Genomic DNA, 16,115 nt, shown 5'->3' with positions numbered 1-16,115 from the left:
AATTTTGATAATTAATATACGTGTCATTTACGTCATTCGTGACAATAAAATTACTAATTTTGTATTGGAAGCTTCCATTGGAAGCTTCCAATTACTATGTCCAATTTCCAAGAATTTTGATTGGAAGCTTCCAATGCACATGAAACATTGGAAGATCGGCATCTTTCCAATTCTTCCAATTTTTTCCAATGGAACTTCCAATTCCAATAAATTTCATTGGAAGCTTCCAATGCACATCACTGCCCTATGGTGTAGGTGTCAAGATCCAATGTTTTCATTAAATTTGGCACAATCATTTTAACTACAAGATCCTTTTGAAGCTCGAATGTTTTTTCGATATCTAATTGAGTTTCCTGAGGCATTCTTGCCTGATTCCAGAATAGATCTCTCTAAAAATATATTATTATCAGTAAATTTATAAAAAATAAAAAATACAGCGAAAGTTTTGTTTACCCTTAATGCTTCTCTCAAATCTTTGGGCATTTCAGATACATGTTGGTATCGTCGTTCTTTTGACCTTTTTCTTTTCTTGTCATCTCTTGGCCTAGAATCAGAATCAAGAATTTGAGTGCCTTCCGGGTTTAATTCTATCAATTGTATATTGACCATTAAGCAGTGAATCAGAATGTTTAGAACACAATAAGCAGAATTATACGACATACTAAATGTACCTAGTTCCGATTCCGATTTTGATTCTGATTCTGAACTAGATTCGTATAAGATTTCTGATTCCGGGCTGCTTTTTGTATAAATTTATAAATATATCTCAATTTTTGATAAGTTAACTGACACGAAGGGTTACTTACTCTTCCTTACGAAGCTTTTTGTTTCCCATTTTGTAAACTCTATTGAAAGTTATGTTGAAAAAAAAAGAGAAAGTTATGTATCGGTTAGCCTCCGAGGTTCTCTGGAATAAAAAAGGTCCGGTTCTTTATCTATTAGGAAGCCTTGTTGGTAGAGGGCTCGGAAGCCTTCGGGCTTTTAACTTCAGTCGTTGCAGAAATCCAACGACAAGATTTTATAACTTTACTTACTATAAAGGACTGAAAGAACTGAAAATTTTAGACCAAAAAAAAAAGACTTATAATATGGTAAAAAAGAACAACGTTTCGCTCTGCAATATAATTAATTCGCGAATGTCAGTATCGTTCTTAACCCACCACGCGGTGCTGACCCGCATAATATATTTTAATAAGGGTCAAGATGATGTCACCAGAAGGGTCAAGTCCGATATTTTTGCAACTAAATCATTTGAGCGAATTACCAAAACGGACGGACCGCGTGATAATTTTCTGGTTTCGCTATAGTAAAACCCGATTAATATTAATTTTTCATTAATATCCCGTACAATTTCCTATCTTCACATGCCATTAAGCAATAATAGTCTATTCAGACTGGACTAATATATGAAATTGTACATATTAAAAGCTCTTTATTCGTCGATTTTGACATTCATAAATAGGCTATAAGATACATACGTAGAAATTCTCAAATTTTTCATTGAACGCTTCGATCTTACTAAAACATAATCATGTCTACAAAACTTAGATATAAAGTATCATGTGATTGCAAGGAATGCAATGGCAAATATGTTGATGAAAGAACCAGAAAAAGACATCTAGATTTAGAGCGTCATTTAGCGTCTAGCATTTCCGGATTTGTCCCTTTTTTACCCGGAAACAATCGAATTAAGCCAGCACATACCGTCTATTATAGTCCGATCGTAGAAGGATCATCAAGATCAAAAGAAATGACCGGACAAGAAGAGTCAACATCATTTAATAATAATTATGAATCAGATTTTGCCGGTTTTGTCCCTCAAAAAAGGCGTAGACAAGACCAGTTTCGGGAACCGGAAACCAATAAGGAAAGCAATGAACTGATTAATGAATATGAATATGAAGGTGACATTTCTCCAGAAGACAATATGGATTTGGACGATGATCCTGTTGAACAATTTGCTGCGCCCGAAAATGATTCAGAATTTGCATATCCCGACACAAATGTTAATATTGCAGATTCTTGGATATTAACATGGATATTCAAATATCAAGCAAGATTTTGCTTGCCGGATGTTGCACTAGATTCTTTAATAAAGTTTTTTCATCAAGTATTAATGGATGCTAATCAGACAAGATTCAAAGATTTCCCGTCTTCTTTATACACTGCGACTAAGTTATTACGAATCGACAACCAATCTATGTCTTACGCAGTATGTCCGAGCTGTAATACATTATATAATATAGCTGATGTTGTTGCGGATGAAGGATTTAAATGTACGCATATAGAATTTCCAATGAAACCGAAGGAAAAATTTTGCGGAATAGAATTAACTGTGCAAGTACCGCATGGTAATGGAAATAAAAGACGCCCTAAATTGTTATTTCCATTGCCGAATTTGAAAATACAGATAAACAATTTGTACCAGAGACCAGAATTCAAGCAACAACTACGAAAATGGACCAATCGGGATGTAAATAATGGTATGTTAGCAGATATTTATGACGGTAAAATCTGGAAAACTTTTCCAGACACTTCAGACGTCCCATTTTTTACACCGGAGACTGCAGATTCCCACTTGGGAATTATGATTAATCTCGATTGGTTTCAGCCTTTCGAGTCATCTGTATACAGCTGTGGGGCTATTTATGGGGTTATTTGTAACCTACCGCGTGAAATTAGATTTAAAAAAAAAATATGTTGACGCTTGGTCTACTACCAGGACCAAGCGAGGTTAAGTTACACAAAATTAACCATTATCTCGCTCCAATTGTTGATGAGTTATTAGAGTTCTGGGATGGGATTGAGATTCCCGCCGCTGAAAAAAATATCCGATTGGCATTAATATGCTGTTCGAATGACATTCCTGCGGCGAGGAAGCTCTGCGGTCACATATCAGCATCAGTGAGCTGCCATAGGTGTTATAAAACTGCAAATTCAAATGGAAATGGAAATAAGTCAAGTTTTGGCGGCTTTGATGATATGGTTGACTGGTTTGTAGAAAGAGATTTGGATGAACATCGACGGAATGCTGAGCTTTGGAGACTGTGTAAATCTGAGGAGGAAAGAAAACGTCATGTGAGTTCAACCCATGTTAGATGGTCCGAACTGCTTCGATTACCGTATTTTAATCCGATAAGGTACCTTGTCGTAGATCCAATGCACTGTTTGTTCCTCGGAATAGCCCATTGGATAATTAAAAAATTATGGATCGATGGCAACAAGATCACGAAACAAGATCTAGAAAAAATGGAAAAGCGAGCAAAATACATACAAATACCCACGGATTTGGGGCGTATTCCAAATAAAATCGCAACTGGAGAAGGATTTTCCGGATTTACGGCCGACCAATGGAAAACGTTTGTTCTAATTTATGCTATCCCGTTGATGTGGGATTTGCTCGCTGAACCAGATCGACAAATTTTGGGGAATTTCGTTAGAGCTTGTTCTCTGCTAGTTTATCGAATTATTGACTGTGACATATTGAACGAAGCTCACGAACGTTTGCTCAAAGTTGCAACGTTAATTGAAGAAAATTATGGTCCGGAAAGAATAACCCCAAACCTCCATTTGTATCTTCATATTGCCGATTGTTGCCAGGATTATGGTCCATTATATTCTTTCTGGTGTTTTTCCTTTGAAAGAATGAACGGTATCCTCAGTAGGTATTTTGTGAACTGTTTAATCGTTTAAGCTTGCTAATAATTTATTAAATAATATATCAATAGGCTCTTTTCCCAATAGTAATCGTCAAATTGAACCCAAACTTTTACGAATTATAATGCGGAATTGGAGACTTGATAACCTTGTATCCGTTCAATCAAATAATGTTAAGCTTGTTGAAGCTTTAAAATTAATTCAACCACGATCAACTTCCAGAAGTTTGGCAGCTTACGATAATTTTAATTACACTGAGCTGTATCAATTTAGAAAGGTATTCTTCCAAGAAGTTGATGAAACGATTGTCAGTAGCGAACCATTTCCTGGAGAAATGCTTACGCCATGTAAAAATCGGGTTGCCTTGCCTGATGATATTTATCAAATCCTAACCGAATATTATAATATTGCTTACGACTTGCAATTTGTAACAATTGCTGAGTCAACATCAACCAGTTCAAGAGATGCAATAGTTGTGCCAAATATGGTTGATCAATTTGGGCGGGTTAGGATCTCAGCAGAAGTGTTTAGATCGGCAATGGCACCCCGATACCTGAAAAATGTGAATGTTTTGGCGAAATTTATCCAAAACAATGAAACGACCGACTTATTTCCAGGTCAGGTACAGTATTATTTTGAACATACTGTGAGAATTTCGGGTGAACTTAAAACACATCGATTAGTATTTGTTAAATGGTATAAACCGGCGCCAAACCAGAAAACCCGATTTTATACAAGTATTGATGGTGATGAAAAAAGCTCAAATATTGAACTTTGGCGAAATGAATTTTATGAGATAGAGCGAGATTGTTTAATTCCAATTCATTACCTATATAGTCGCTTTGTATCTGGTGAATTTGTAATTGGCAAAAAGAATCCTATCACATATAATGCTGTAATCCCAATAAATAGGCAGTTTCATTTGTGAGAATTTTTACTGGTATAATAGAATTCTATTGTTTGGTGAAAATATAAATTTTAAATATGCAGATTTACTTTAACATTTAATGGAAGTGTACGATGTATTATATTTTTATTTTGAGTAATTAATTAGTTACACGACTATTTCAATTCAAGTAACTAAAATGATAGTTAAATAACCCTTCGACTGTTGTTAATATACAAAAAAGATCAGAATATCAAGACTCGGGCCGGTCCAAAGGACTCACGGCATCCAAGCCAACCGGTCCAGAGAACTCACGGTTATGGTCAAATATTCTGGAAAGTAATGCATACAGCAGGTACTGAACTCAGAAATATAATCCAGGTATTACATTCCCTAACCAATACGCCACTGCAGCATTAAAGTTACAATAAAAAAGTTCCAATATAATTTATTTGATTGATTTTCTTATAAGGTAATCATGCATGAGTAATTAGTCTGTAAGCAGCAATAAAAATCGTGCCGATTATAAAAAAACTCAATGATAAATAAGTTCATCAGCTTTCTGCCGGTCATCTCTTACGTTTGAAAGTTTTTTTGAAAGTGGATTGTAATTTCAAAAATTTATTACAGGTATACCGATAATGATCAAATGGAACAAATTTACTTGAAAATTTAATGCATATCCTTCAATTTTAATAGGTCGGTGAAAACAAAGATTACATTCAAGTCAGTTTCTTTTTTACGGTTATCGATTTTCTTTTATATAAACCGATTCCGCTTTAATATAATAATAAACATTCTTAACAATTATCTTATATATTCATACCGGTTTTTTCTTATAGTTATTGGTCTTTCGTACGAATATCACAATATTCGGTTTTTATATCTGCATTTTTTTTTTATCTCATTTTTTTGTAAATAGTCAAAGGTTATAAATTGATTTTTATTTTAATCCTAGGGGTTATAATAGGCCGAAAGCATAAACATAGTAGCCTTAAATACATTAGGCAAAACCTGATACGAAAGAATGAGAATTTAACGCGAGTAAATGACTCTTTACAAATAATGTCGAATCATGCAACGATCAGGGATATAGAATCTCGGAAAAAGGTTGTAGAATTAGAAAACTGTAATCGTGCGTTAATGGAAATCATGAGTATGCAGAAAGAAGCAAATGATTTTCTACAACAAAAGATCGATATATTAGAAACTCAACTATCCCTACTTAATAATTCAGAAATGGGAACTTTATTAAATAATCAAGAAGTAAATTCGTTCAGCAGTGCTCTGATGTTAGCATCCTCTGTCAAAATAAATAATATCAGAAGTGAGGAGGGTGAGGAGGATGAAGACGGTAAAATTAAAATACGTGAAATATGCGAGTAAGTCTTATTTCGATATAATATTTGTCAAATAATAAAGTCAAATAATAAATAATAGAAAAGTTTGTAAGTCAATGATATATCTTATTAAATAACATATAACATATACCGGTGTTGCTTAATTTCTGCAAATTTCGCGTATCATATTACATCATTACATCGTTACAGTCAAATAATAAATTATAGAAAAGTTGTAAGTCAATGATATATGTTATTAAATAACATATAACATATACCGGTGTTGCTTAATTTCTGCAAATTTCGCGTATAATATTACATCATTACATCATTAGTCTAATGATTAATTGTCAAGATTTTAATTTATTAAATTTATTAATCATTTAATTGTTAATTGTTAGAACAATTGAAAATTGTTAAAATTGTTAAAAATAATGAAAATAATCGATCTGAAAAAAAAATACTGATTTCTTTCTATACTGTGGATATTTTTATGTTTTTTAAAAAAATTTAAAAAATTTGAATTAAATATGTCCAATAAGAAAGATTTAGAGAAAGTAGACGAGCTATTGGGTAAGTTGATCGGCGGACAGCAGATATCAGGATATTACTAAAAACTAATGATTATCTAAATTAATAGCTTTTACCCAACAAGCCAAATATTTTTTTGAAAAAATTGCGAATATTATACAAGGACAACAAGAACAGCAAAATAATGAACCCTATGGGGTGCCAGGTTCTTCACGGGCTGTTTCTTCATGGGCTGTTTCTTCACGGGATTCTTCACAGGCTGGTTCTCAACAAGAACCAATTCTTATATCGTCAGATGAGGATATAACAATTAAAATGGAAAAAAGCGACACCGCTGTAACTAGCGGTATTAGTGAAAAAGGTGAAGAAAGCGCTGTAACCAGCGCCACTAATGAAAAAGAAGATGAAAGCGCTGGCGCTGTAACCAGCGCCACTAATGAAAAAGAAGATGTAAGCGCTGTAACCAGTGCTACTAATGAAAAATACAGGGGTACTAAAAAGGCCGTCAAAAAAAAAAATACTAACGATGGCGACAAAAATTCCAGAAAAGCCATCAGCGATAAAGCAAAGGGAAAAGCCCCAGTCCAATCAAGTTCAGACGATTCAAGTGATTCGGACAGCTCCTATAGCTCAAATAGTTCAAATACTCCCTTCTATTTGACGAAAAGTGATATGCCAAAAGATCTAAGAGAAGCCTTAAGGGTAAATAAGGATATCTCAAATTAATTTTATATATATTTATTAACTGATATTGTTGATTTTATATAGAAGGAAGTTATTTGGAAGTATGATGCGTTACCAGAAGGGAGAAGGATTGATTTGGGTCAAACATTCACTAATCAGCGAAATCGCGTTATTAATGATATTATACCTAGTATAATGGAAAATATTAATAATAATATATTTCCTATTTCTAACGAAATTTTATATGATATAATTCACTCCCTTCATCATCATCGACGTGAAGAGCACCTTAAAAAGAATTGGTCATCGTCAAGAAAAAAACTGCAAGAAAAAAGAAAACATTTCAATTCCAGACGCCACGACGTGAGTAAATAAAGTTTTGTACAGTGTATATATTTGCTTAATACTAACTTCTTATCTAATACAGAAAAGATTAAAAAGAGGAAGACTAATAAAACATTTACAGATGGTGAAAAATTCATTAGTCAAGAAATTTAAGGACGAAGACTTACAATTAATAATTGACAATAACGCTTACCATTCACCCGAGGAATCCGAGACTGATTGCGAAAACAGGAGAAACAATATTATTGTTAAAGATCTTAAGTGGAGATCTGACACAGTGAGTATTTCTTCCTGCTTTTATTATTTTTAATTTTACCATTTCTGACTATTTTTAATTTTACTAACTATTTCTACCTATTTTTAATTTATTTACTAACTATTTCTAACTATTTTTAATTTTACCAACTATTTTAATTTTTTTAAGTTACGATTATTTTTGCGTGAATATATTGACCGATTAAGAACCGAACAACCAAATAATAGAAAATTACGTGAGCGAGTTACGGGCAATTGTTTTTGTAATAATGAACCGGCGGCGCCTTTGTTGGCGCTGCATTGGACTCGTTCCGGATATAAAGGAAAGTTAAAGATCGCAGTCACCCAGCAGCTGGACCAGCGTCAAGACCAGCAGTATGACTTGATGAAATTTGCAGAAAGTGAAAAGTCCTTTAATGATGGATATGATGCTGACATTGGAGAAGGGGAGGAAGAAATGGAAGAGACTGTTTTATTAACAAGTACTGACCAACCTTCCAACCAATCTTCCAACCAACCTTCTAACCAATCTTCCGACCAATCCTCTAACCAACAACCTTCCGATCAATCCTCCAACCAACAACCTTCCGATCAATCCTCTAACCAACAACCTTCCGATCAATCCTCCAACCAACAACCTTCCGGCCAATCTTCCAACCAACCTTCTGGCTAACCTTCTGACCAACTTTCTGACGATGATTATCTTGAAATGGACGATTGATGGTAGTGATTGTGGTGGTGTTGTGATGGTGGTGATTTCCTATATTTTGTATTCTATTTACCTATTTTTCACTAATAACCGATCCCCCCTCCCCTGCTTTTGCGAATTTTATGTATATTAATTAGTACATACAGTTAATTTTTTTTTTCTAAAAATACTTCCTTCAAATAATATTATTGTAATATTTCTTTTTTCAATTATTTCTTTAATCATCCAACGATATTCTTTTTTATAAAAATCTTCGACTTTCTGCCTATTTTTTCTTTATTAAATATCATTCCTTGTATATTCCCTTGTTCATTTTGTACACATTATTTCATCATGTATAGTCAAATGATAAATTTTCAGTGGGTAATTAGGAGAATTATTAAATCTTTTAATACAATTGGTGACAAAATTGTTTATTATTTAGAATAAATCATTTACTAGCTTATGCAATATAAAAGAATGTGGGTACATACATTTTTATTATGATTTCCATCATTGTTCGGTTTACTAGTAACAGTTAAAATAAGTCGGCCAGTAGTATCGAATTTTTATTCTTCGATAAGTCTTAGATCAGATAAAATCATAAAGCACATTTATTGAATGAGCATCAATCGGCTACATACAAATCATCTATTACAACTATTTGCAAAATAACGGACCAGCTAATTCGATTTTCGATTGCGTATGAATATTTCATACGCAGCCATATGCAGTCATATACGCATAGTTAACTGCTAAAATTATTGTGATATAACTGCGGATGATTACATATGAAAAACTCAAAAAATGAGTTTGATGGTCTGGGCAGATATTACCATGCGTATGACTGCGTATGAAAATTTCATACGCAGTCGAAAATGAATTAGGTGGTCCATTATTTTCGCAAATAGCTGTAAGTGGTCCGTTATTTCGCAAATAGCTGTAATCTGTATCAATCGGACATATGCCTGATTGGTACCCGATTGACAATAATTCAACCTGCTGATAGCCGATTGATGACTGATAGTCAACAATATCCAATCAGCAACCAATCGGTCAACTTCCAATATAGATGACAGATGGCTGATTGTTTACCGATTGTTAAACTGGCACCAATCAGTCACCAATCGGCACCAATCGGTCATACAACTGATGTGTAGCCGATTGAAATAAATGCCTGATTGATGACCGGTTGGTATCTGAATGAATGAATCAGTAACAGATCAGCTACCAATCAGGTACCAATCAGTTATATGACCGATTGATGACCGGTATATTATATTTCGACCTGTGTTATTGGCATAAGACATTCATCACATAGAGTTATAGCCAACTCATTTTTTAGTCTATCCAGCTGACTCTTGGTGGTCGGTGCAAGATTCTGATAGTATTCATTGAATTCATTCTGCTCTACTTCATCTATGTCTTCATCTGTGTCTTCGTCCATATCTTCATCTCCTTTAATATGGTAGATGCTGAATTCATTTCTATATTCATCATTAGGATTTGTGAATATTCTTTGTATATTGTAATCTATAATGTTGAATGTTGAAGGTTTCTTTTTTGATAATATTTCTACTAAGTCTAATAATGCATATGCTAATTCTTTATCCTCTGAGAAGTTCTTAATGATATCTGAAAATCTTTCATATATTGCCATCTCATCTGGTAGAATAGAATATCTTATTCGTGATAAAAGTGATGGATGTATCCATATATCATCACCTTCTAACATCTCATCAAATATTTCTACTAGCTCTTCTAATCCAGATACTAACATACTTTCTTTGCCTAATTCGGAATCTAAAGCTTTTAAATATGCTATATCTAAATACCACATTATTTCCTTTACCCATTCTTCTATGTTGAGTTCAAACTGACCTAGTATACGTCTTAGTGATGGTCTGTATTGTGACATCTTGTAAACCTTTTATATATGAATCTTTTATTCAATTACATTTTTTCTCGGTATAAGAGAAATTGCTTGCCTTGCTATTCCGCTCTATTGACCCCATGGCTGGTTTCCTGGATGGGTTAATATTTCCTTACCTTTTTTGGCTCCGTTGGCTTTGAAATCCTATTTCTTGTTCGGTTGGGGTAAGTAGGTGAAAATATTAATAAATGATTTAGATTATGAAATAAGTAGGTGAAAATATTAATAAACGGTTTAGATTATGAGATAAGTAGGATATAAGTAGGTAAAAAATATAAAAAGGTAGTCAGGATTGGACCCACAGCCGGTGTGAGAGTAATGGGAGTAGCAAGAAAAAGGTGACTAGAATTGGACCCACAGCCGGTGGGGGAGCAATGAGTTGGTAGCAAGAAAAAGGTAACCAGGATTGGACTCCGAGAAAAGTGAGCCAGAACTGGGATTTATATACTACTAACAAACTTGTGTTGTTATAACTAATCGGTTTAGTTTTCATATGATAATCATTCATGTATATCTTCAAATGAATTTCATTGGTGTTTTGATCACGATCAGCAAGCTTGAATAAGAAACTCCTAGATCGGCAGATTTCATAAATCTTGTTATAACCTGATCATTTTGGCGTAGTCACGTGAAATTTTTCCAGGGAGACCAAGAGGGTAGTTTTTTTCCCGTCTTTGAGTAAATTTTCTGAGATAGGCGCAATATCCGAAGGTGGTAAAGGAATATTGTCCTGTATGGGAGTTAAAGGAGTGTTGGAAAATGAAGGTATATTATTTCCTCCATAGCTAACTTCTTCTATTTCAGCATTTATTTCATTATGTAGTAACTGTTCAAAGTAATCTTCATCATCATAGGTATCTTCCATTTCATCTTCGTCGAGGTGAAGAGTTGAGTATGTATAAGGATAAATATCATCAATATCAAGGAAAAAAATATCCTTAGAAGAGAGTACTGTAGGCAGCTCAGTATTATGTAATATTTTATCTGAGTCATTTTCAGGTGGTGTTGGATCACCGAGTTGAGGAAAAGGATGTTGTGAAGTGGAAGACCAGTCTATTTCAATATAGGGTGTAGAAGTCATATTCCTTTATAATATAGGTTATAAAAAGAACTAAAAACCTCGTATAAAACAGAGATGCCCATTTGGGCCTCTCCCCCTTTGGCGTTTCAAATAGAAACTAAAAAAATTAAACTTGTGCAAAATTACTGCGGAAAACTAACGAAAATAAAAAAAGGGGAAAGAGTTTTTTTCCTGTTCACTAGTTGTTTAGATGTGGGACAAATAAAATTTTGATCTTCAGTGATTTAATCTCACGTGACTTGTGTAGCGTGATCAGTTTACTGTAAACTTACTACAAATTTCTCTCCCTTTTCTTTTCCCTTTTCATGTTAAAATACTTTTTTTAAAAAAAAAAAATACACTAAACAATAAAAAATTTTTATAATTTATTTTATTTAGTGTCAATTTTTATATTTTTCACTTACATTTTAATCCAAATTATAAATGAATAAAACTTTAAATTAATATTATATCTTTGATAAAAAACGTTTTTTTTTCTAAGTGTTTTAATATAAAAAATCGTTTCGCAATATATTTTTATACTAGGAAACGGGACCCCAACGTAACTTTCAACAATTGAGTAAAATCGTCATTAATGTCATTATGTATTATTCGAATTTATCACAAATTTGATGTTTATTTTGATCATGTGTCCGATCAAATTTCATGTTTGTCACTAAAATTTAATTAGTGATATGAGCCGAATTGTCTGACAGATCAATATCTTCTACATGTAATGCTTATTTTCTATTTGATCATTAATACTATCAATTAAAATTTGTTTTATTTGTTGAATTAATATAAAATTCTCTTCTGATCTTTGATTACATGTCCAAACATGATAAATTCTTCTCTTTCTATATTACATATCAGATAAAAATGATCTTTGAAAATTGAAAAATACAATTTTTAATTTGTTCTATCGTAGGTATTTCTTTGATAAGAAATTGAATCTTTTTTCTCTTTAACTTAGATTCATAAAAATCTGTATGCGTGGTACCTTGGTCCCCTTGTAATAGATAAAATGTATACTTGTAGGTTTTGATATTTATGATTACGATTGTTCCAAATTAAAAATATTCGTATATATTTTTAAAAATTTTCTTAAACTTAATTCTATCAGTATACCAATTAGGAAAAAATTTAATTAGCAATAATGACGTTATTAGCTTTGCTATACTAACTAACATATCTATCATATCTAGAAAATAAACATATGCCGATCATTTCAAGTTGGTTTTAACGAAAAATTAAGTGATATTTAAAACTACTTTTGCCATTTCTTTGTCATCCTAAGTAAACTTGCAAAGTAGCCAAACTTAATCTTCTTAATAACTTTTGAAATTTGTATATTTAATATTATTAAGAAATTTTCTCTATTTTGTGATTTTTGATGATTGACATGCAAAATTTGTTTGTCATACACATATATGCGGTCTGCAAACGGGACCCGGAACCCGGAAACCTTAACTCGACCCGGACCCGGATCCGGGTTTGGGCCGGCAAATTTTCTTCAAAATTCACCCGGGCCGGGCATTTCGTGCTAGTGAATTTTTTTTTGATATATATATATATATATATATCTTTTTTCGCTTGCTAGATAAGTAAATTTAGTCGGTAAGTTCTGCCGAATTGCCGATTACTAATCATTTTGTTGATTACTAATAATATTGAAACGTACTGCGGGACTTATAGTAGATCGTAATGAAACATGGTTATGATAAACCATTGAATTTCTTAATAAAGGTATCCTATTTATTATTTTCACATTCTTTTTTATTAACCGCAACACTCATGATGATATGATGTAATGGTACGACTGTATTGATTATTTATTTAAAGAAAATACTTTTGCTGATTTCAAACTTAAATAACAAATGAATACTTTTTCTGAACTAGAAATAACAAAATTACTTGATGAAAATGGTACATTTGAAGATGCGGAAGTGTATAATCTGATAAAAACACTTCTTAAAAAAAAAACAGCATACGGTGTTTGTCGAATTCGCAGTGGAATATATATCGGCTCTGGTTTTCATTATGATATTGGTTGGATTGTAACTACTTCTGACGTATTACCCAATGAGAATGATATTTTTGGGGCGGGCATAGAGTTTACATCTCCAAGCAATACCGAACCCCTCACATATGGTCCTCCTGAAATTGCTTTCCGTTATCGTACCGTTCCAGATGACCATGAACTAAAGGTATTATCTAAAGACGAATATGCTGTACATTCCATGCTTCAATATAAAAATGAGACGTGACATTAATAATTTGTAATTCCAATAATTCAGAAAAATTATCCAGATTTATTGATCATGAAAATGGAGACTAAAAGAGAGCCAACAATTGGCTCTCATTTTCATACAAATAGAATGGAAATTGATAGAGCAGTACGCATAAACAACGGTTCAGGCGAATATGTGCAGTCAATTAATGTAAGTATGAAAAGAAAAAATTCGAACTCTTATTTTTTTACTTAGATCTATTAAATACTTTATAGTTCGGCGAGGAAATTGCCGTTGGAAGTAAAATACATTTAATCCATGTAAGTACTTATGGAAAAAAATTCCGAACTCTTATTTTTTTAACTTAGATCCATTAAATGCTTTATAGTTCGGCGAGGAATTTCACAGTGATATGAAACAACATAAGCAGTATACATTTAATCAAAATATCACGGAAATTTTTGAGATAAATTCAAGTAAAATCATCAAATATCAAGGTACCACCAAAAAAATTACTCCAGGATCTCCAGTATATGATACTAAAGGGTATTCTATTGGTATAACAATTCGTACGGATGAGAATGGTATTTCTTATGCAATTCATTGGGACACAGTCAAGAAATTTATTCTAACAGCAAACGGATTGAATGCCAAAATAAACAAATTAAACGATCACCTTTTTGTTGCAAAGAATGTCGAACTTGATGGAATTGAAACTCAACGCGTAGATCTTAGAAAGCGTCTTAGAGAGCGTCTACGAGAAATAGAAGGTGATAGTCAGATTGATATTATGACATGTAAATCGTTGTGATAATATTTATATGTATATCCTTCTCTTTAATCTTATTGATCTTATTAAATATAAATAAAAAATTTTGTAACTTTAATCATGAGCTAATAAAAGTTGAAAAGACCTGAACTGAAAAATTATCGCAGAAAATCATAATATTTATTTCCAATCCATTAGTTATAACTAAAGTAATTAAAGTGTATTACAACTCTGAAAATTGCGCCTAAAAAGAATAAATATCATTTAATATAAAAATGCAGATAATTACCAAGTTCTGAATAGGGCGATTTCATTTGGGGTTTCATCTGAACTTTGAAGAGGACTATGAGTATGTGATAATGTTTCTTCAATAGGAAAAGAATTAATTGGGTTATTGTCCCGTACATGATTTTTTGCATCGGAAAATAATCGCACTTGGCTTTAACGTATATGTTCCGTATTAATAATATTAATTTGTTTTTACATATCCAGAATATGAACAACGTAAATTATTATTGTGTTACGTTTAACTGAGGCAGAGTATAAAAATGAATAGCCGGTAATACCAGCCCCTAACGTTTCTTTATTCTGATTCTCTGGAATGGGGCTTTGCGTATGATATTTTTTTATCGAAGACTGTTTGACCATATTGGATACATATTGTTTGAACACACCACATCCAGTTTTGAGTGTCTGTAACTCAAATGACTTTGACGAAAGTTCCGCCTCACAATTTTGCAATTCTTTGATGAAAGTTTAGATTCTAAGGTATGTATTTCCGTTATTTTTGATGATAAAATAAATTCTAATTCTTTTAGTCTCAAATTAAGCACATCTAATTCTTTTCACTAGCAATCGAATTTGCCTAAGCTGTGATGCGGTGGATTGTATATCAAGATATTGTGACTTAAGCCTTTCCAATTCCGTCGTTAGACTTTGGATATGTTGTTTATCAAATGCTATCTGCCGTTCAAGATTCGAAACATTCTTTGCGTTGGTTAGTAATTGTTTTACCTCTTTACTTAACTTCTTTGACGAAATGATAATTTGTTCTAATTCGTTCCTCAAATTTATATTTTTATTAGAAACATTATAATATTGCTGTTTCAATAGACAATAATCGCCCTTAATTTTCTCGTACCTATCTGCGAGATATAAAGCATGGTTGACAACTTTATTTAATTTCTCGGTTGTGCTATCACGCAATTAGTGAAGTATCTATTATTTGGTGAACTGCCCAGTTTTTCCCTTCGCCTATTATAGATGAATCCCATATAATGTGTACATCGAGCATGTTATCTCTTGGTTATATTACGTAATAAAAATTTTGTAATTATGAGTTATTGAATGACAAGCGCAAAAAAAAAATTTAATCAGTAATTATCAATAGGATTACTACAATACTTATCAACAAGTATCAAAACTTTGCGATTTTTATTGGTAATTATTGGGTGGTAAATTTTGAAACTCTGTGATAGGTATTGATAATTATCAATAAACAAGATTCTGTGATTTTTGATGTATATTAAAAATTTCGATATTTACTGTATATATACTACTCGCATTTCTGATACATAGTATCCCCAAAAGATCTTTTATGCCTCGTATTAGTAGTGAGTTTTATAGAGAGCAGGTGCAACGATATTGTCACCAGAAGCGATTCAGGAAATCAAAGATTCCAAAGACAGGATTCCTAATGCTGCAAAGACAATGGCTTTAAATACCATATTTTCATC

General features: G+C 32.5%; 7 protein-coding genes across 7 annotated transcripts; 4 read left to right on the top strand and 3 right to left on the bottom strand.

Annotated features, from left to right (window-relative positions):
• Positions 1-236: 236 nt before the first annotated feature.
• Positions 237-835, bottom strand: OCT59_025490 (uncharacterized protein; the record flags this gene model as incomplete). The annotated part of the gene is made up of 3 exons (XM_066138837.1): positions 237-389; positions 454-739; positions 807-835. 3 exons carry the CDS (start codon positions 833-835, stop codon positions 237-239), a joined length of 468 nt encoding a protein of 155 aa, XP_065992134.1.
• Positions 836-1,531: 696 nt separating this feature from the next.
• OCT59_025489 (uncharacterized protein) lies at positions 1,532-2,093 on the top strand (the record flags this gene model as incomplete). The annotated part of the gene is made up of 2 exons (XM_066138828.1): positions 1,532-2,005; positions 2,085-2,093. The coding sequence occupies 2 exons, from the start codon at positions 1,532-1,534 to the stop codon at positions 2,091-2,093; spliced, it is 483 nt and encodes a 160-aa protein (XP_065992133.1).
• A 3,515-nt stretch (positions 2,094-5,608) lies between these two features.
• Positions 5,609-5,929, top strand: OCT59_025488 (uncharacterized protein; the record flags this gene model as incomplete). The annotated part of the gene is made up of 1 exon (XM_066138822.1): positions 5,609-5,929. The coding sequence occupies one exon, from the start codon at positions 5,609-5,611 to the stop codon at positions 5,927-5,929; it is 321 nt and encodes a 106-aa protein (XP_065992132.1).
• A 484-nt stretch (positions 5,930-6,413) lies between these two features.
• OCT59_025487 (uncharacterized protein) lies at positions 6,414-8,371 on the top strand (the record flags this gene model as incomplete). Its single annotated transcript, XM_066138818.1, has 5 exons — positions 6,414-6,456; positions 6,524-7,116; positions 7,183-7,461; positions 7,526-7,720; positions 7,868-8,371. 5 exons carry the CDS (start codon positions 6,414-6,416, stop codon positions 8,369-8,371), a joined length of 1,614 nt encoding a protein of 537 aa, XP_065992131.1.
• A 1,291-nt stretch (positions 8,372-9,662) lies between these two features.
• OCT59_025486 (uncharacterized protein) lies at positions 9,663-10,304 on the bottom strand (the record flags this gene model as incomplete). Its single annotated transcript, XM_066138811.1, has 1 exon — positions 9,663-10,304. One exon carries the CDS (start codon positions 10,302-10,304, stop codon positions 9,663-9,665), a length of 642 nt encoding a protein of 213 aa, XP_065992130.1.
• A 625-nt stretch (positions 10,305-10,929) lies between these two features.
• On the bottom strand, positions 10,930-11,400 carry OCT59_025485 (uncharacterized protein; the record flags this gene model as incomplete). Its single annotated transcript, XM_025329768.1, has 1 exon — positions 10,930-11,400. The coding sequence occupies one exon, from the start codon at positions 11,398-11,400 to the stop codon at positions 10,930-10,932; it is 471 nt and encodes a 156-aa protein (XP_025164274.1).
• Positions 11,401-13,241: 1,841 nt separating this feature from the next.
• OCT59_025484 (uncharacterized protein) lies at positions 13,242-14,538 on the top strand. The gene is made up of 4 exons (XM_025323165.2): positions 13,242-13,586; positions 13,677-13,820; positions 13,886-13,930; positions 13,999-14,538. Exons 1-4 carry the CDS (start codon positions 13,257-13,259, stop codon positions 14,419-14,421), a joined length of 942 nt encoding a protein of 313 aa, XP_025164273.1. The 5' UTR covers positions 13,242-13,256; the 3' UTR covers positions 14,422-14,538.
• Positions 14,539-16,115: the final 1,577 nt, after the last annotated feature.

Source organism: Rhizophagus irregularis, chromosome 5 (genome assembly GCF_026210795.1).
Source record: "Rhizophagus irregularis chromosome 5, complete sequence".
NCBI lineage: Eukaryota > Fungi > Glomeromycota > Glomeromycetes > Glomerales > Glomeraceae > Rhizophagus > Rhizophagus irregularis.
This window is presented reverse-complemented; position numbering and strand designations above follow the sequence as displayed.